Raw genomic sequence first — 21,773 nt, 5'->3', positions numbered from 1 at the left:
GAGCCTGTTGTTGGGAAGGGATTGTCTCTCTTTGTTGCTGAGTTGTAGCTTCCAAGCACTTAGTATAGTGCTGTGCATGCAGTAAGCGCTCAATAAATACTACTGAATGAATTAACCCAGCTCAGAATGAAGCAGATGCTACTAAGGCAGAACTTGGCCCAAGTTCATTGTGGTGACTTTCACTAGCTCATCTAATGGTGGAGGGTACAACTAATCAATGGTATTTATTGACTGTTTACTAATAATAAATAATAACTGTGGTACTTAAGTGCTTACTATGTGTCAAGTGCTGTTCTAAGCACTGGGGTAGATACAAGTTAATCAGGTTGGACACTGTCCCTGTCCCACATGGGGCTCACACTCTTATCCCCATTTTACAGATGAGGTAACTGAGGCACAGAGAAGTTAAGTGAGTTGCCCGAGGTCACAGAGCAGACGTGGCGGAGCCAGGATTAGTATACAGGTGTGCAGAGCACCGTACTCTCTGAAGAGTGGGGTGAGATTTCCATGGTGTGAAGCTTATTCTAACTTCAGAGCCAATAAAGCTTCTGAGCTACTGTCAGTCAATCAAACAATAGCATGTACTGAGCATCTACGGTCTGCAGGACGCTGAACTAGGCACTTGGGAGAGTTCAGTAGAGTTTCTAGGCCACGATCCCAGTCCTCAAGGAGATTACAATCTAGCAGTGCAGAGAGACGCTGAAATCAATTACAGATAGGAGGAAGAAGAAAAGGGAGATATTTGGATGAGATAGTGCTAAAGTAATACAATACATAAGGTACACACTTAAATACTATGGGACATTGGGCATAAATAAAAGCACAGTTGGTGAAGAACAGCTGAATTGACAATGAAGGAACTATAACCTGGGAAGAGCAGAAATTAACTGGGGATTAACGTAATTTCAGAAGGGCTTTGAAGATGGGGAAATCTGCGGTCTACTGGATTAAAAGAGGAGGAAGATTTAGGCTCCAGGGAGGGCAACAGTAAGAGCCAGTAGTGGGAAAGATAAGGTGCTGGGAGTAGTTTAGCTTGAGAGCAATGAAAAACGCAGGCTGGGGTGAAGTAGGAGGAGAGATCATAAGAAGGAAGAAAGAGCTGACTGAGCGCCTTTAAAACAAAGGTCAGGAGATTCTGCTCACTCATTGCTTGGGAACTAGCATGGTCTAGTGATAAGGGCACAAGCCTGGGACCTGGGTTCTAAACCTGACTCCACCACTTGCCTGCTGTGTTACCTTGGGAAAGACACTCAACCTCTCCGGGCCTCAGTTTCCTCACTTGTAAAATAGTGATTTAAAATCTGTTTCCCCTATTTCATGGACTGTGATGCCCATGTGGGACAGGGACTGTGTGTGACCTGATTAACTTGTATCTAACCTGACACTTAGAACTGTGCTTGACACATAGTGAATTATTTCCCAGGGTCAAAGTAGCAACTAAAGGGGTAAAGAAGTTCATAGAATGGTGATTGAACAAAGAGGACCCTCCACCAGAAAATTCAGGTCCTAGTTCTGGGCTCTGCGTGGCTCAGTGGAAAGAGCACGGACTTTGGAGTCAGAGTTCATGGGTTCGAATCCTGGCTCGGCCACTTGTCAGCTGTGTGACTTTGGGCAAGTCACTTAACCTCTCTGTGCCTCAGTTACCTCATCTGTAAAATGGGGATGAAGACTGTGAGCCCCACGTGGGACAACCCGATTCCCCTGTGTCTACCTCAGCGCTTAGAACAGTGCTCGGCAGATAGTAAGCGCTTAACAAATACCAACATTATTATTATTATTATAATATCATGCACTCACCAGTATTATACTGAGGTATAAAGTGGCTATAATAATACTGTGCTTGCCATCTGTCCTAAGAAAATTTATACAATGACCACATAAGTGTTCCTGTCATAAATATCAGTATATTATAGAAAGGGGAAATGCAAAACTAACTCTTTTTGGACCCTAAGTGCCTCCCTCAAGTTCACAGCATTGAGTGTCTCTCGGTTCTGCAGGATTGTCCTCCACAATAGTTCCCAGATTGTCTCCTTCGCCTCTACAATTATGACCATCTCCTTAGATTCCGGTTCTCATCTCCTAACTAAATAACTGTCTCAGCTTCTTCACTGCTCTCCCTGCCTCTAGCCTCTCTTTTCTTCATTCTATCATCCTATATGATACCTGGATCACCTTCCAAAAATCCTGCACAGAATTCATTGCTCCCTTCCTCAATCGCTAGCCATTTCCCTCCGCATCAAACAAAAGAAGCAGCGTGGCTCAGTGGCAAGAGCCCGGGCTTGGGACTCAGAGGGCATGGGTTTGACTCCCGGCTCTACCACTTGTCATCTGTGTGACTGTGGGCAAGTCACTTCACTTCTCTGGGCCTCAGTTCCCTCATCTGTAAAATAGGGATGAAGACTGTGAGCCTCACGTGGAACAACCTGATGACCCTGTATCTACTCCAGCGCTTAGAACAGTGCTCTGCACATAGTAACCGCTTAACAAATACCAACATTATTATTGATTTCAAGGCATTCCATCGACTCTCTCCTCCCCTTCTCTTCCCCTTCGATAATCCCAGCTGCCCTCTTTGTGTTTCCCAAGCTAACCTCCTTATTGTTCCTCCCTCTCAACTTCTCATCTCCAACTCGTTGCTGACATCCTCCCCCACTCAGATAATAATGATGACATTCATTAAGGACTTATACTATGTGCCGGGCACTGTGCTGAACCAAGATGAGCAGATCAGCCACAGTCCCACACTGGGTTCCTAGTCAAATCCATCAAATCATGACTCTCCTCATCTTCCAAATGCTCCTGAAAACCCACCTTTTAGTGCTTCACGGCTATAGGTCGATACATTTCTTACCCAACAGATTGGTATGGTATAAAAGATATGCGGTAGCTGTTTTGATCCAGTGGAGCAGAGGATGGAATCCTAGCAATGCTCCTGTCTTTGCCACTGGGACCTGAGACATGTATTAGGCTGAGGGAAGACCGTACTTCCGAATCCTTTCAAGCATTGAGTCATATAAACGAAGTCAGCTTGAGCCTTCACAAGTGACTCTGTCAAAGGGCCAGTGAGTTCGTGAGCAGGGAGGGTGAATTAATTTTCGAGAACAAATGCTCTTTGCTTTTTCCAACTAAGAGGATATAGCCAGCTTGCAGCCCTCAAATGTGGTCTTCAAATCCCTGTACCATGCACAATAATACAGAATTGCCTCCTTTCAGGTTTTTCAATATTGGCCTCTCTCTGTTTGAAGAATGTGAGACCATTCATTATTTCTCACTGACCCATTTACCTCCCTTTACTTGTCTTTGCTAATTACAATCATGTTCGCACAGATCTTCCAGCCAACAATCCCATAGCATTTATTGAGGAGGAATAAAGCTCCCCTCCCAGGTTGATGGAATAATGAAAACACTGCTGCCCTGCAATATAGTACGGTTAGCTCTCATTTCCCCTCAGGGATATCCAGCAGAGAAGGCATGGAATCATAGCAGCCACCTCAAATTTGAGGTTCTCCACTGAACTTCCTCTTGTCAAAACTTTGACCAGAGGTACTAAAGAAGTTGTATAAATGGACTGATTTCACTTCCTTTCCCTTCCCCTGCTGACTCTTGAGGAAAAAAACAAAATAAACCAACCAAAAACGAGAGATGGGAAACCAGGAAAGAGGAGGAAAGGACAAGTTGTAATCTGGCTACTGGATCCCTGAATAACTGAATGTTGACTACAGTTTTTAAATTTTGCCTCAAAGTAATTGTAACTATATTTGAAGATAAGACGTCCTGGGGAGCGGTACACTTTCAATAAGTTTGTGAGCCTTAAACCGACTGTCTACGGTAGACTCGGCCTCAGGACACTGATAAAGAATGAATGTAGGTATTGTAAAGGCATGTTAATCCGCTGAACCGTAATAAAGTCTCTTTGGCACATCGCTATGTTGATAAGTATAGTAATATCTCTCCCCATGCTATTGTAATAACTTTTCTGTGGAGTATCTGATAAAGCTCTGTTTCTTAAGGTGTTAGGGAAACACGTCATGACAGGTAATAAAAGCCTCGCCATTAACCATTATCACTGGCTTAATAAAATCTGCCCCTAATATGAGCTCTTCATAAATGATTAGGGATACCACATCAGCCCTTATCTCAGCAGGAGGCTGCCAGGGCACTTAATGAACTCTGGTGGAGAAATCAGCTTATCTGATTCCTATCGACATCAAGGTTTGGGAACACAATATTAGATTCTTCTTTTTTGAGATCGAAGATCTGGATAAGCCCAGTCTGTTCAGCACAGGCAGCAACCCAGAAGAAAGAGTAATTACTTGCTATTTCAACAGTCAAGCAAAAAGCATCAAAGCAGGCGGATATACCCGGAGGCAAAAATAGGCACTTCAAATATCAAACGCGACAGCATAACCAGTGACTGTCTTTGTTTGTCCATGGTGTGGTTGTGACTGTAGAGGCCCACACTGGTTTATCCAGCTGTCCTGGGCCCCACAGACAAATTTCACGCTCAATATCATCATCTCTAAATACAATGGAAAACCATGTAAATATGATTTGTTTGGTTTCATTTTTATTTTGGTCCTGAAGGTTCACATTAGTATACTTAGAACGGATCAAATCTCTCATTCTTAATGGCATTTGTTGAGCACTTATTACATGCCAGGCACTCTACTATGTGCTGGGGCTCACAGTCTTAATTCCCATTTTAAGGATGAGGAAACTGAGACACAGAGAAGTTATGTGACTTGCCTAAGGTCACACAGCAGACAAGAGAGAGAGCAGGTAGTAGAACCCAGGTCCCGTCCTCTGACTTCCAGGCCTGTGCTTTTTCCACTAGGCCACATCACACAATAATTATAATGATAAAAATGATAACAATAATGATGAGGATGACGATGGCATTTGTTAAGCGCTTACTATATGTCAAGCACTGTCTTAAGAGCTGGGTAGATAAAAGCTAATTAGGTTGGACATAGTCCCTGTCCCTGTCCCAACAACCCAAGTTATCTGCCCAAGGTCACAGCAGCCAAGTAATGGAGCTGGGATTAGAACTGAGTTCCTTCTGACTTCCAGGCCCGTGCTCTATTCACTAGATATTTGTTAAACCCTTACTATGTGCCAGGCACTGTTCTAAGCACTGGGGCAGATACAAGATAATCGTGTTGGACATAGTCCCATCTGGGGTGCATTAGTGACATTTTGGAGAAGCAGCGTGGCTCAGTGGAAAGCGTGGCTCAGTGGCTTTGGAGTCAGGGCTCATGAGTTTGAATCCCAGCTCTGCCACTTCTTGGCTGTGTGACTGTGGGCAAGTCACTTAACTTCTCTGTGCCTCAGTTCCCTCATCTGTAAAATGGGGATTAAGACTGTGAGCCCCACGTGGGACAACCTGATTCCCCTATGTCTACCCCAGCGCTTAGAACAGTGCTCGGCACCTAGTAAGCGCTTAACAAATACCAACATTATTATTATTATTATTAGTCCCTGACCCAAATAGAGCTCACAATCTTCATCCCCATTTTACAGATGAGGTAACTGAGGCACAGAGAAATGAAGTGACTTGTGAAAGGTCACACAGCAGACACGTGGCAGAGCCGGGATTAGAACCCAGATCATTCTGATTCCCGGATCCGTGCTCTATTCACTAAGCCAAGCTGCTTCTCTACAACTCAGTGCACACAGAGAGATTCTTGATAGGAGCCATTTCACTCTCCTCAATGCTCAGAGACTACCATTAAAGACTCAATTTTCCAAAGGCCCTTGATTTGTGTTGGGCTGGGCGTGGGGCCGCAGTAAGATTCCGGTGGTTTGCGGATAACAGAAGTTCCAGGGTGCGTCCCTGTCCAAACCTATCCCCCCTCCTGACTTCTCTGGAGCACACATTTTCCCCAATCCCCACTTACGAACTTTCCTCCCCCAATCTGGGGCTATTTTTCACTCTGAACGGGAGCTCCGGGAAAAAGAAGAACCGGAGGTAGTTTACTTGTGGGGTGACTGTTGGGAACGCTGGAGAGCCAGGGAAGCCCAGACAGGTAAACCCTTTTCCAAAACATTAAAGAGTCCTATTGAGCCCTTTGGAGCCTACACCACAGCTAACATGGCAGAGACACCCATACCCATGGCCACTCCCTGTGAAACCTGATAATCTCCTCTATGCAGGAAGAAGAGAGGCCTAATACAGTCCTCTGCACATAGTAAGTGCTCAATAAATGTAAATGATTGATCGACTCCTCTTCCCTACATAAAGGATCCAAGGGAATTCATAAATGTATACGCTTCCAACGGCCCTGCTTCTGCATTTCCCACACTACCCCTTCCCTTAAATGCCTTCCTCTCCCTCCGCTTTTCCCAGCTCACCTTCTGCAGCAGATCAATTTCCTGCTGCTTTGCGTTGAGAACTGCCAAGGCTTGTTCATGCTCTAATTCCAGCTGTTGCCGCCGGTCAGCGGCCTCTCGCATATGCTGTTGGAGGAAAGAGAAACGGTCTTTTAGCATTCAGGAGGACAATTCTGGGGCAGGAGAACGGTGCACGAGAATTCTCCCGGGGTTTGAGCCAATGAAAATAACTGAATCTGGCTTCAAGCGTTCTGCAAATGGATGGGCATCGGCCCCAATTTCTATCCTCAGGGATGAGAAGTAGCCTGGCTTAATAGATCGAGCGTGGGACCTGGATTCTAATCTCGGCTCTGCCACATGTCTGCTGTGTGACCTTGGGCAAGTCACTTTACTTCTCTGGGCCCCAGTTACCTCATCTGTAAAATGGGGATAAGAGTGTGAGCTCCATCTGGGACAGAGACTGTGTCCACCCTGTTGTTTGTTGTATTGTACTTTCCCAAGCGCTTAGTACAATGCTCTGCACACAGTAAGTGCTCAATAAATACGATTGAATGAATTAACTTGTATCTACCCCAGCACTTAGAACAGGGCTTGGCACATTGTAAGTGCTTAACAAGTACCATGATTATTATTATTAGCATGGCTCAGTGGAAAGAGCCTAGGCTTGGGAGTAAGAGGTCATGGGTTCTAATTCTGGCTGCTGCTTGCCAGCTGTGTGACTTTGGGCAAGCCACTTCACTTCTCTGTGCCTCAGTTACCTCATCTGTAAAATGGGATTAAAACTGTGAGCCCCACGTGGGACAACCTGATCACCTTGTATCCCCCCAGCGCTTAGAACAGTGCTTTGCACATAGTAAGCGCTTAACAAATTCCATCATTATCATTATTATTATTACAATTTTTCTGCAGGGCAGTGTGAAAGCATATTTCATTCAGTCAGTCAATCACATTTATTGTGTGCAAGCACAGTACTAATTGCTTGGGAGAGTACAATATAACAACAAAAAAACCCATTCCTGTCCACAATGTTCCCATATTCCCCACTGCCATTCCTAATCACAGAAGGGAAAATTTTATAGACATTTTCATGAAAATACTCCTGGCTCCCTTTTCCCACTTGAGTTTGCAGGTTGATGTACTCAGGTAAAATGGCACTCTTTGGTCTCCTTTACTGTACCCCTTCACTTTCCTGGTTACTTTTTAAAAAATGTTTCCTTCCTGTTTCTTTCTGGTTTTCTGTTGGAAATTAAAGATATGTGAAGTTAGTTAAAAGTTCAGCTTCTGCTATCGAATATCAATTATAGTGAAGTTTGAACTGTTTTCTAATGGTAATTTGTTAAGTATTTATTATGTGTCAAACACTGTTCTAAGGGCTGGTGGAGGTACAATTTCATTCAATTCATTCATTCATTCATATTTAATGAGCGCTTACTGTGTGCAGAGCACTGTACTAAGCGCTTGGAAAGGGAGGACATCCAGGTGATGTGCTGAAGGCAGGAAGAGATGCAAGCCTGGAGGGAGGGAGAGAGAACAGGGGAGGAGATAGAGATTTGGGTGTCATCCGCGGAGAGATGATAGTTGAAGCCGTGACTTGCTACCTTTGCTCTTCCCCCATCCCAGCCCCACAGCACTCTGTAATTTTATTTATTTGTATTGATGTCTGTCTCCCCGACTCTAGACTGTAATCCAATTGTGGGCAGGGAATGTGACCGTGTATTGTTGTATTGTACTCTCCCAAGCACTTAGTACAGTGCTCTGCACACAGTTAGTGCTCAATAAACATGATTGAATGAATAAATGTGCAGGCCCAGAACCAGAAGGCAAAAGGCACATGGGCCAATGTAGTGCTGAGGGAAATTCAAGACTTCCTGTGTCAAGATGGGAGAGTTTCCCATGGGAGGTAGATTTGAACTCTTCTTTGACGGGTGAATGGATGGAATATGAGTTGGTGTATCTTTCCTCCAGGAAAGGGAAACCAGTAGGGAAAAAGTGTGGGAGAGACAGTCCAGAGAAACAAGACGCACTATGAAAACCTGGAACAAGGGCTCAGAAAAGTTCGGAGCATTTAATTCCCTCCAATAAGTAGCGATATGTTTTCCAAAATAGGTACTGCGAGCACGACCAGTCCACCTGCTCAAGAGATACTCAGCATACTAAGAGGAATCCACTGTAGAAATTAATTTAAAATTGCAAGGGAAATGAAAAAGTTGATAAGGCAGGGAAGATACAGCTAGGAAATGACTGTGGTCCAGAGAAAAAGCCACCTATGGAATTGGCTCATTTATCAACTGCATTGGATTAGCATTTTTTTTCCTCAATTAATTCATTTCACTGACCATGAACATTTCTTCTACCTCAGATTCTTAATCCTTTGTTCAGCTGCCTTATCATCTTATTCACTTTATGAGTGAGAAAATGCATCCAAACTAGAGTTTACGTAATAGAGAAGGGGAGAGAGAACTACCTCTAATCTAGCAGCTTATTGCAATTCTACTTGCACTAGCATTATAAATATCTCTAATAGAGACATGGAATAAACAAAACCATCAAAGGACAAATCAAGCATGAAGTGTTTAAAAGCAATTCAATTGTACATCGAAGTCATTTTCCCTTCTTATTTCTTATGATGCAGCAATCCTTATTTCAAATAATGAGAGCTTGTTGAAAAGAAGCAATTATGCTTTGGAAATACAACATTTATTCAAATTTTTGTTAGCCAACTTTGGCCAAGTGGCATGTCCCCATTCCCCCAACGCACATGACACTTGATGATTTGGGCTCCATTAACTCTTGGGCTCTCATAGTTTGGTTTTTGGGGAAGGAAAATAATGGGATAATACAAAGGTGGCGAGGCATGTGGAGAAGCAATCTAACCTCAACAGACAGACAACCTGTGCCTGCTGGAAACACCCTGATTGAAGTGTGTATGGAAGGCTCAGATATGGTCCATTTTGGATAGATGAGCACAGCAACAGGCTTGCTGGCAGAAGGACAGATTTCTCACGTTGCCAACCTAGCATTCCACTGATGATGCATTCCATTTGTGCATAGAAAATAATCTAGTCAACCACATTATTCCGAGTCGAAACCACCGACACCGTAAAATTGTCCAAGCTAGGCCATCTATCTTTTATTTCATTGAAAAAATCTTGTTTGGAACAGTATTTTAGGATTCTCACTTCCTCTTCTACAAAGGACTTCAGGCCCCTGGCAGGCATACAGATTGAAGCAAAGAGAACTAGTGGCCAGAAAAATCAAACAGAACAGGACTTCACGTTGATTTGGAGACTCTATCAGAGTGGAAAACAATAGCAATGAAGCTGGAGAGCACAGTTGAAAGACAAGCTGGCTGATTAGACCACTCCTTGGGCCAATAATAAGCAACTGCTGAACTGCTGCTCTTGACAACAGTGACTGGCAGTAATTTACAACCTTGTTAAGTGCTGAAAAGGCCTACATTTGGTGGAAGAACTATGTCCGTCTTCTTCCTGGCACTTGGACGAAAGCAGGCTTATACTGGGGGCCTCAGATGACCTTGTATGTTTGGGGACTGAGGAGTGTAATTGTGCTGTCCTCTGTGCATGAGAGAGAAAGAGAGTGACAGAGAGCAGAAATTTTGCTCACCATCAACTAGATCCCCTACTTCTCAGAAAAATGGTCAGCAATGCGCTGCACCTCATGAAAAGACTTATTCAATCAATCAATCATATTTATTGAGCACTTTCTGTGTGCAGAGCACAGTTCTAAGCGCCTGGGAGAATACAATATAACAGACACATTCTCTGTCCACAACAAGCTTACAGTCGAGCACGGGAGGCAGGCATTAGTATAAAATAAATTACAGATATGTATATACGTACTGTGGGGCTGGGAAGGGTGAGGATGAATAAAGAGGGCAAGTCGGTGATGCAAAAGGGAGTGGGAGAAGAGGACAAGAGGGCTTAGCCAAGGGAGCCCACTTGGTGGAAAACTGCCTTCAGTAAGACTTTGAAGTAGGGGAGAGACGAGAGGCAGGACACGGGCAAGAGGTCGGCAGCGACACGGACGAGATCCGAGGTACACCGAGTAGGTTGGCGTTAGAGGAATGAATTGTGTGGCCTGAGTTGTAGAAGGGGGCAAGGTGATTGACCGCTTTAAAGCCAATAGTAAGGAGTTTCTGTTTGATGAGGAGGTGGCGTGGCAACCACTGGAGGTTCTTCAGCAGAGGGGAAACATGGTTTCCCACCACACTAGTTTAAGTTAGCCCAGTACCATTTTATCTCTATTTTCAAAACTGCCTCTTGGTCTCTCGATCTTTCACAATTATTTATGGCCAAAATGAATGCAGAATGGTGTTAAAACTCTATCTTAGAGCCATAGTCCAGTAGATGGTAGCCATATCAGTAGCCACTGCGATCTCACCCCCTATTTTAGTCGGGTATTTTTAAGAGTCCTGTTGAGCCTGTCCACCATTCAAGAGTCTCTAGTTAGGTGGTTCTTTGGCAGTGATGCCATAGCCCCAGCAGGAATTCTCCTGCTTTGCGGGTACTGCTTAGCTAAAAAAAGTGTCATCCTGGACTGGGATTTCCGATGGGCTTTCTGGGCTGTTCTGCCTTCTCTTAATGATCCCCTCCAGCTTTTTTCAGGATGCTTTTTGTGTTCTTTCTACTGCCATTCCAAGCTCTACATTTCATAGGCTACATCACACAAATGTGTCTCCAATTTAATGTATGATCTGCTGTTTTAGAGTAAAGGACTCGTTTTAGTCTTACCCCTTTTCCCCCGCCTGGGAAGACACCCGACAAGGGATGACAAATCCTTCGCTGATCGTAATGCCATGCAGAGGATTAAATTTGCAGCATAGCATATTCATTCAGTGTTACTTCCTAGTTATCTTGAGGAAACAACACTCTGACATTTTAGGCTTCTTTAAGAGATGGTGCTAATGTCGACATCGGCTATAAATATCGCGGCTTTAAAAATAAATCTGAAATGCGAAGACATAGCATTTTTGAAAGACCTTCCCACCATTGCGCGTTCTGCTCTGTGCTCTTAAGATAAGAAATATTTATCCCTTGTGAAACTGCCTTCTCCCCAAAGCCTGTGTTTTTAGAATTACATTTTGTAAAAAAGGAGAATTAGTCTAGAGGTTGGGGAATCCAATGAAAGCTCTTGCAATCTGGGATCCTCATTTTAGAAGGAAACTGGTGGAAATGAAACCTAAAGTTAGTCTGTAAGTAATATAATTGGGCACCTATTGGATGCAAGGCACTGTCCTACATGCTTGGAAAGCGCAAAAAAAGAAGTGGCACGCTAAATCACCAAGAGTAATTTGAACCTTCCCTAGATACCATACTAGTGAGCCGACTTCAAATTAGGACTTTTTTAGATATTGTTTATAAAACCACCCCAAGCTAGAGTTTCCATTTTTCTAAAAAATATGCTTCGGGCAAATCCTTTAACTACCTCATATTCACCTCACCCTCAGCCCCTATGTACATATCTGTAATCTATTTTAATCTCTGTTTTCCCCTCTAGACTGTAAGCTTCTTTTGCTGTATTACGTTATTTGAATGTGCACATCTATGTCTTAAAACTGTTTGTTCTGCACTACTTGAACGGGAGTGCCCTCTTTCTGTCTACTTTCCAACAGCTGCTCGGGCTAGCATCCATTCTCATTTGCTCGTTGTGGGCAGGGAACGTGTCTGCTTACTGGTCTATTGTACTCTCCCAAGTGCTTAGTGCAGTGCTCTGCACACAGTAAGTGCTCAATAAATACGATTGAATGAATGAATGAATTTGCTACCTCCAAAGAAGCCGTGAAGTGACCAAGTAGCCGTGGGGCCAGGGATTGGATGGCGAGAGGAGAAATTTATCAGGAAAGGCCGCCTGGAGTAGAAGTGATTTCAGAAAGGTCTGGAAGAGGGGAAGAATTTGTCAAGGAGGGACCTTGCTGTAAACTCACTGTGGGCAGGGAATGTGTCTGTTTATAGTTGTATTGTACTCTCCCAAGTGCTTGTACAGTGCTCTGCACACACTAAGTGCTCAATAAATACAACTGAATGAATGAAATGCTTAGACATCACTATGGGCGGTCTTTCAAAATATGGGACACAAAGTAGTGCCCCTGGAATTCGAACCGAATGTAGAAACTTCATTTAAGGAAAAAGTGAGTCAGTTGACTAGGGAAACCACCAAAGAGTCGTACTACCTATTAAAAGCCAATGGCCAGAGTAATCGGGACACGCTACTGAAGAATATTACTAAAACAGCTGTTGAAGTCTAATGTGGATTGAGAACAAAATGCAGCATAGCAGATACAATCTGTGCAGTCAAAGAGATACGAGAAAAGCGTGGGAAGTAACAATTACTTTTATGCTGTATCACAGACTTCATAAAGCCATTCGACTACAGGCTGGGACTCTGGCAAATGCCAGGCATTTTGACTTGCCCTAAGAAGTTGACTGAGGTCACGAAGGTGGGTCAAGTCACGGTTTAAAGGGTTCTGAACACTGCCCCAAATTTCACCCAGCTTGAGGATGTGACATGGGACTGGGAAGTAATTTCATGGCAATTCTTTCTGGCCTGTTGGACTCCAATTTAACATTTTCTCGGCATTCAGGGCTGAAGGACGACGGAGAGTGCTAGTTATTAAACCCGATTCATTAGCTGGCTAAATAATCAGGTCATGTTGGCCATTTTAACTCCAGTCAAATCAGCCCAACACACTCAGTCAACTCAGCCCTACATCCAACCTTAGCTTTGGGGATTTTATTCCTTTCCTCAGCACTTAGGTACACCTGTATATTTTTATTTTATAGAAAGAAAAATTAAACATATTAACACATTCTGTCACTTCTTGAAGAGATAATAATATTAATGTTGGCATTTGTTAAGCGCTTACTATGTGCAGAGCACTGTTCTAAACGCTGGGGTAGACACAGGGGAATCAGGTTGTCCCACATGGGGCTCAGAGTCTTAATCCCCATTTTACAGACGAGGTAACTGAGGCACAGAGAAGTTAAGTGACTTGCCCACAGTCACACAGCTGACAAGTGGCAGAGCTGGGATTCAAACTCATGAGCTCTGACTCCAAAGCCCGTGCTCTTTCCACTGAGCCACGAGATGTATTGATATTTTCATTTGAGTGTAAGCTCCTGTGGGCAGGCAAGATGTGTTTGCATTTTCTGTACTTCCCCAAGGTTCAGTGCAGCACATTGTATTACATTCAGTGGTGCTGAAAAAATACCACTGCTACATTGTACTGCCTTCTTCATTATCCTTGTTCTTTCTCCTGCTTGCACCAACTGTAAATCATTTTTGTTTATCTCCCCAAGTAAATGGCAAGCTCCTCAACGACAAATAATATGTGTCCTATTATTGTTTTACTCTCCCAGATGTCTTGTACAGTTCCTTGGCCTTCATTCATTCATTCATTCAATCGTATTTATTGAGCACTTACTATGTGCAGAGCACTATACTAAGCACTTGGAATGTACCTTTAGTAGGCAATTGCTAATAGCATGAATTTTCTGGTTCTTAGGGAAGCAGGAAATTTATGGCCTTCAATCCCCTTGCCACCTCCTTCCTCAAATCACTGCTCTCCTACTACAACCCAGCCCACACACTTCACTCTTCTAACACCAACTTACTCACTGTATCTTGATCTCGTCACCAATGTTCAGCCCGTGTCCTACCTTGGCCAGGAACACCCTCCCTCTCCGTATCCAACAGACAATTACTCCCCCCACCTACAAAGCCTTATTGAAGGCACACCTCCTCCAAGAGGTCTTCCCTATGCCCTCATTTCCTTTTCTTCCACTCCCTTCTGCATTGCCCTGACTTGCTCCCTTTATTCATCTCTCTCTGCCTCCCTGCCCCACAGCACTTATGTACAAATCCATAATTTATTTATTTATTCATTCAATTGTATTAATTGAGCGCTTACTGTGTGCAGAGTTTATGACTGTCTCCCCCTCTAGACTGCAAGCTCACTGTGGGGAGGGAATGTGACTATTATATTATTATAATATAATATAAAGCTCTTAATAAAGTGCTCTACATACAGTAAATGCTCAATAAATACAATTTATTGATCGACAATGACATGATTTTATTTTAACAGCTGGCTCAAAGTATGTACATGGACCAGACTCTTATCGGACTTTAATGCATTTTTTGAAGTCCAAAAATTGGTAGGCAACTTCTCCCAGATTCTCAAGAGAGCAGTGCGACTTAATGTAAGAGAATAGGACTGGAAGTAAGGAGATGTGTGATGTGGGGCAAGTTACTTTGCTTCTCTGTACCTCAGTTTCCTCACCTGTAGACCTTCTTAGACTGTAAATACCATGTGGGACAGGAAATATATCATATCTCTGTGCCTCAGTTACCTTATCTGTAAAATGGAGATTAAGACTGTGAGTCCCATTTGGGACAGGGTGTGCATCTAACCCCAGTGCTTAGTACAGTGCCTGGCACATAGTAAGTGCTTAACAAATACCAGTTATTATTATTAATATTATTATTTGATTTTTTGTATCTACCCCAGCTCTTAGCACACTGCTTGGCATAAAGTTAGCACCTAAGAAATATCACCATTATTACTATTATTATTACTATCACTATTATTATTATTATTAGGCTGCTCCCTATGTCTGGTTAATCTTCCATCCTCTCAAAACAGCTTCCCTTTTCCCTAGAAATGGAAAGTACTGAAACAGCTGAGGAAAAAGAAGCTCTGAGAGAAGCAGTAACTTGCCTATCTGGAATCATTTACTGTGTAACAAATTGGGTCAGCAAAGGGGAAATCTGGGTCAATCCTGACTCGAATTGAATCGGTTTGATCAGCTTTAATCATTCCTTGGCTTTCCTTTCAAATCATCTCTGCACAATCAGCAAGCGAGACAGCTAAAAATCAGGTGTCTGGGGAAATCCTGAAGCAATGCCCACTCTGACCCAGGGTAGCTGATCCTCTCAACACGGAAAGTCCTTCACGTAGGAGAGCAGCGTGGAATTTCAGAGTTAGCCGGTCACGCACCCCATAGTGGGCAGACCAGAAGCCATGGCTAAATTACTTCAAGTCCCACAGAAAGGCTTATGGTGTCAAAGTTGATGCTGGGCAACACAGAATTGTCCCACATGGCACATCCGAACCCCTCTTGCCCTGCTCTGCCTCACCCCACTAAGCCAAGAGGGGATTTCTCTTTCTTAGCATCAACCATGGAGAAGATCCATCTGTTGTCCCAGAGAATTTCACTCTGCAGACGGATCTTTGGATAGTGCAACCACCAAAGCAATAAAGTGCCCATTCCTCGCGAGATAACTCCAAGAAATATTCCGATTAAAGAAATCAATCTCCAAGTGATGTTCTCATCTCTCGGAGATCACTGGAGAGTTTTGTTGGGGACGTTCTGTGGGAACACAGGATATGAGTTTGAAAACATTAATACAACTTGAAAACTACAACTGAGGGTCTTTGATTCCGCAGTAAACTCCAGTGATTTAATATGTTTTGTCATAAGGGATAAGGAAAAAGACAGAGGCAACAAGAGCAAGTTAAGAGTCTGGTAGAAAGGCAAAATGACTGGCCCATGTATTTTGTAGCTATTTCTAAAACCCTGACAGGGGCTAATGAAAGGTCTCTGTTTTGCATATAAGTAATAAATTTAATAAAAACCAATTTTGTACTGGCACAGAGCCTTTTATTTTAAATATATTTGAAATGTAAAATGCAAATTCCACCTTTTGTCTCTTAGAAAACTTCATCACAAAACAGGTAGGCCGAGGATAAGATTAGGGTTGGGAAATGCAGTGTGGCCTAGTGGAGAAAACATGGACCTGGGAATCAAAAGGATCTGGGTTCTAATCCTGGTTCTGCCACTTGTCTGCTGTGTGACCTTGGGCAAGTCACTTCACTTTTCTGTGCCTCAGTTGTTTCTGTAAAATGGAGATTAATATTGTGAGCCCTATATGGGACATGAACTAGGTCCAACCTGATTAAGCGCTTAGTACAGTGCTCTGCACATAGTAAGCACTCAATAAATATGATTTAAGGAATTAGCTTGCATCTGCTCCAGTCCTAATATAGTGCCTGGCACACAGTAAGCACTTAACAAGTGCCATTGAAATAAAAACAAAAAGGAAAAAGAAAAGTGCTGTGAAAGTGAAAACAACAAATCTGACGTCCAGTGAGTGGCTGAGAGAAATGTTTTTGTTCTGTGTGTGTTGTTTTGTTTTTTTTTATCTTTAGTCTGCTGATGATTAGTCTTGAGCTCATTTTTTATTTGGGCACAAAGAGTTCTTTGATACCCTTAATGGGAAGTTTTAATGGATGTATGAATGATGCTACTTATTTAAACTTGAGGCTCATTTACAGGGCAAAGCTAAAACTCAAAGTTTTTAAAGCCTCACTAACAATCTGATTATAGGAAAGTCATTATGAACCTTTTGTAACTTTGGGAGAAACATGATGTTGTTACGAAATTAAAAAGATATGACCTACCTTTTAGGAATAGAAGGACCTTTTCTTCGATTTAGAAAAACAACATTTTAGGAGCCATTCATAGTTAAATTAGCTAGAGTGGTTTATGAAGTGCATAGAGACTTTGAAAGGATTTTAAGATGGTTTAAAGGACCTATCATCTTCAACAGGCTGAATTCCATCTTAATTAGATTCCTGATTTGTCACTGCCAGATCCAAACTAATACTATTTCCTCTTTCGAAACTCTCTTAAGCCCCTTCCCTAGAATGCACCCCGCCAATTCCCTCCCTTTACATCTGTTCCCTTGCAGCTGATGTTGTTGACCTTCCCATCACTGTTGACAATGTCACCATCCTCCCTACTAATCTCTCTTGCTAAACCCTATATTCAGTTAGACGCCAAATCTTGTCGGTTCTATCCTCGCATCTGACCCTTACACTCAATCATTCAATCAATCGGTGGTATTTACCTTATAAAGAGCACTGAATAAGCGCTTGGGAAAGTATAATACGAAAGAGTTGATAGATATGTTCCCTGTCTTCAACAAGTTTACAGTCTAGAGGGGGAGGCAGACATTAAATTCTTTCCACTTCTCATATGCCATCTTGGACTTCTAATCAGCCTCTGCTCACTGACCTCCCTGCCTCCAACCTTCTCCTCTCCAGGCCATACTTAACTCTGCTGCCCATATCACTTAAAAAACAAATCATTCTGTCCCTCCAATACTTTCCCATCCCTCTCAGTATCAAGCAGAATCAATTGATCAATCAGTGGTATTTACTGAGCACTTACTGTGTAAGAGTACACTACAATAGAGTAAATATACATGATCCCTATCCCCAAGGAATTTACAGATTAGAGTGGGAGACAGATATTAAGATGCATTACAGATGGATATGTACAAAAGTGCTGTTGGGGAAGAGTGAAAATAAAAGAGCTTTAAGGGTTACAGACCAAAGTGCAAAGGCAACAGAGAAGGGAGAGCCAATAGGGGAAATAACGCAGAAGAGAAGGCAAATGGAGAAGTTAGGGTTTAAGTAAGTCCTCTCAGAGGTGATTTTATTTTAGAAGGGTTTTTAAGGAAGGGGGGAGAGGGGTGGACCATTGGATGTGAAGGAGGAGGGAATTCCAGGACAGAGGGAGGACATAGCAAAGGGTGGGAGGCAAAAAAAAATGAGATTGAGTTACAATGAGTAGGTTAACATTATAGGAACAAAGTGTGCTGGTTGGTTTGTAGTAGGAAATCAGTGAGGTGAGGTAGGAAGGGTAGAGCCGATTGAGGGCATTAAACCCAATGGTAAGGAGTTTCTATTTGGTATGGAGATGATGAGCAACCATTGGAGGTTCTTGAGGAGTGGGGAGATTAGGACAATGTTTAAGGAGGCTGATACAATATTTGGTGCAGTTGAGAAGGTAGAGCCAACAGGATTTGGTAACTGAATTTGTGGACTGAATGAGAAAGTTGAATTGAGGACTGTAGACCTGGTGTGGGCAGGGATTGTCTCTCTTTATTGCTGAATTTACTTTTCAAGCACTTAGCACAGTGGTCTGCACACAGTAAGTGCTCAATAAATATGACTGAATGAATGAATGAATGAGGATAACGCCAAGGTTACAAGTTCGTGAGAAAGGGAGGATAGTGGTGTTGTCTATATTTATGACACTATCTGGAAGAGGACAGCATTTGGATGGGAAAATGAGAAGTACTGTTTTGAACAATTTAAATCTGAGGCCTCAGCAGGACAACCAAGTGGTCTGAAAGTAGAAGGAATTGCAAGACTACATGGAAAGAGAGAGGTTGGGTCCGGGGAGGTAGATTTGGGAATCATTCATTCAATTCTTATTTATTGAGCTCTTACTGCATACAGGGCACAATAAGAATCATCTGTGTAGTGATGGTAGGTGAATTTGTGGGAACGAATGAGTTATCCAAGGCGGTGGGAGTAGATAGAGAATAGAAGACTCAGAAGTGAATGCTGAGGCACTCCTGCAGTTAGAAGGTGAGGGGCAGAGAAGGAATCCTTGAAGGACACTGAGGAGCAGCCAGAGAGATGAGAGGAGAACCAGCAGAGAACAGTGTCAGTGAAGCCAAGGTTGGATAATGTTTCCAAGAAAAAAGAGTGGTCCATCATGTTTGAAAGCAGCTGAGCGATTGAGGAGGAATGGAATGGACAAGAGAAGCAACATAACCTAGAGGAAAGAGCACAAGCCTGGGAGTAAGAGGATCAGGGCTCTAATCCGGATTTTGCCACTTGCCTGCTGTGTGGCCTTGGGCAAGTCACTTAACTTATCTGTGCTTCAGTTACCTCATCTGTAAAATGGGGATTAAGACTGTGAGCCCTATGTGGGGCTGAGACTGTGTCCAATTCAAACATCTGATCTAATAATGTTGGTATTTGTTAAGCGCTTACTATGTGCAGAACACTGTTCTAAACGCTGGGGTAGATACAGGGTAATCAGGCTGTCCCATGTGAGGCTCACAGTTAATCTCCATTTTACAGATGAGGTAACTGAGGCACAGAGAAGTGAAGTGACTCGCCCACAGTCATACAGCTGACAAGTGGCAGAGCCGGGAGTCGAACCCATGACCTCTGACTCCGAAGCCCAGGCTCTTTCCACTGAGCCATGCTGCTATCTAACCCACTGTTCAGTACAGTGCCTAGCACATAGAAAGCACTTAATAAATACCATAAAAATAAAACTAGAAGACATTCAATTTGGCAAGGAAGGTTATTTGTGACCTTAGAGAGGAAAGTTTCCATAGAGTGGAGAGGGCAGAAGCCACATTCCCCAGAGCCAAGGAGAGAACTGGAGGAGACAAAGTGAAGGCAGCGGGTTTAGGAAACTCACTCAAGAAGTTTTGAGAGGAATGGCAGGAGGAAGATGGGGGCTATAACTGGAGGATGTTAAGCAGTCACTGGAGGAATTTTTTAGGAGGGGGGATACATAGACATGTTTGAAATCAGTGGGGAAGGAGCCATTGGAGACTGAGTGGTTGAAAATGATGGTCAGGGATGGAAGAAGGAGTCAATCTATCAATCAATCGATCACAGTTATTTAGTGCTTACTGTGAGTAGAGAACTGTACTAAGCGTTTGGGAGAGTACAACATAACAATATAATAGAGTTGGTAGACATGTTGCCCACAGAGAGTTCTTGGCGTTGGTAAAGGTGTGATTTAACTCTGGAAATTTCCATTATTTTCTCTCAATGCTTGAAGATCTCTGCATATTTTCAGAGCCAGCTGATTTGCCACATTTCATGGCTGAGTGGTGGGGTGACTTCCTCAAGATTAAGGTCAGGTTCTAGGTTCCAGTACTTTGCAAGACTCCCTCCGTTTGGCAGGGCCTTATTTTCAAGAGTAGAAAGTATGAGGTAAGAATTAGTGACGGAGCGGGGCTAAGCTTCTGTGGCAAGTGTCTTGGGAATATAAGGGCTGTTGGAAAATAATTGCAAAGCTCATTTTCCCTAAATGTAAAATCAACCTAATAAAATGATGGTAGTGTACTTCTAGACAGTTCGGATCCTCAGTTTGTCAGAGGACGAACCGCTCTCGGGAATAATGAGACGAACGCTGCGTTTCTTTCTTGGAAATACAGCTTAAAATGAGCATCTCCGAATTGGCTGCCTTCAGAAGTAGAATAAGAAGAGTAGACCTAAAGACATGTCTCTCCACCAGCCCCAACAAGGAAGGATGTCATTCAGGCGGGGGAGGCGGGAAGTATCACAGAAATTTCAGAGACATCCTTTTGCCGGCAAAAACATCTTCAGTAATTGAAACACTACAGATTGCTCTCACTTTTTAAACAACAGCCTGTGGGAAGATACAGATCTTTTTTTAAAAAATATGGCTATGGGGAATTCAGCTTGTATAGTTTACTTGCTTCTCCCCTAGGTTTTCAGCTCTTATAACAACTCTTTATATAATAATGCTGTGCACTGAACGTCAGCCTTTAGAGTTTTTTATTTAATGGTTTGTGTTTCCTACTCAGCATTTCAGACCATGGGTTAACACCCCTCAAGGAGCCTAGAGTCAAACAAATTTAATGCCCTGTACCAACCTGGCATTAGTGCTTCATCTTACCAGGCTTGACTCTCAGAGCTATCTTAAGTGATTGACGAATGTCCTGTGTTGACTCGGCAGTTTAATCAACATCCACCAAGATGGTCCAAATGGATTCAGTCATGGACCATCTGTTGTTGACTGAAAATTTAAGGAACTAAGAAGAAGCAGTGTGGCCTAGTGGAGAGAGCCCAGATGTGGGAGTCGGAACGATCTGGGCTCTAATCCCGGCTCTGCTACTTGGGCAAGTCACTTCACTTCGCTGTGCCTCCATTATCTCATCTGTAAAATGGGGATGAAGACTGTGAGCCCCATATGGGACAGGGACTGTGTCTAACGTGACTTCCTTATATCTACCTCAGTGCTTAGTACAGTGCCTGGCACATAGTAAACATTTAATAAATACCAGTTATTAGCATTATTTTTATTAGAATGTAATACGAAAGAGTAGTTCTATGTCATTTCAACCTATTTTTAATTATTAATATTTTTAAAAGAGCCACATAAGCAATAGCAGGAAACTAAAAAGTCAACATGTAATGTAGATAATTACGGATGACATATGAATTATAAGTTTGAAAATGCCATGCATAACGAAAGCAGTGTGACCTAATGGAAAGAAAATGAGACTGGAAGTCAGGAAACCCGAGTTTTAGTCACAGCACTGCCACTCGCCTGCTGTGTAACCTTGGCCAAGTCACTTAACTTCTCTGTGCCTCCGTTTCCTCAGGTATCTAATGGGGAAATGATACCTCTTTGCCCTTTCTCTTAGACTATTAACTCCTTGTGGTAAAGAGACTATGCCCCAAGTCAGTATCTTGTATCCACTTTAGCACTATGGTCAAGGCTCGGCACATAGTAAGCACTTAATATAATAACATTGGCACATAACGCTACAGTTATCACATGAAATAAAATTAA

General features: G+C 42.9%; 1 protein-coding gene and 1 long non-coding RNA gene across 14 annotated transcripts in view; one reads left to right on the top strand and one right to left on the bottom strand.

Moving 5' to 3' along the window:
• RIMBP2 (RIMS binding protein 2) overlaps positions 1–21,773 on the bottom strand; it is a 358,745-nt gene that overhangs the window by 96,630 nt on the left and 240,342 nt on the right. For all 13 annotated transcript variants that reach the window (XM_039910269.1, XM_029057608.2, XM_039910266.1 and 10 more), the window contains one exon: positions 6,352–6,456. In XM_039910269.1, coding sequence (XP_039766203.1) covers positions 6,352–6,456 — 105 coding nt within the window. The remainder of the gene's footprint in view (positions 1–6,351; positions 6,457–21,773) is intronic.
• LOC103164819 overlaps positions 1–21,773 on the top strand; it is a 41,248-nt gene that overhangs the window by 15,153 nt on the left and 4,322 nt on the right. The window lies entirely within an intron of this gene.

This window comes from Ornithorhynchus anatinus, chromosome 2 (assembly GCF_004115215.2).
Source record: "Ornithorhynchus anatinus isolate Pmale09 chromosome 2, mOrnAna1.pri.v4, whole genome shotgun sequence".
Classification (NCBI taxonomy): Eukaryota; Metazoa; Chordata; class Mammalia; order Monotremata; family Ornithorhynchidae; genus Ornithorhynchus; species Ornithorhynchus anatinus.
Note: the sequence above shows the minus strand (reverse complement) of the source record. Positions and strands in the feature narration are given on the sequence as shown.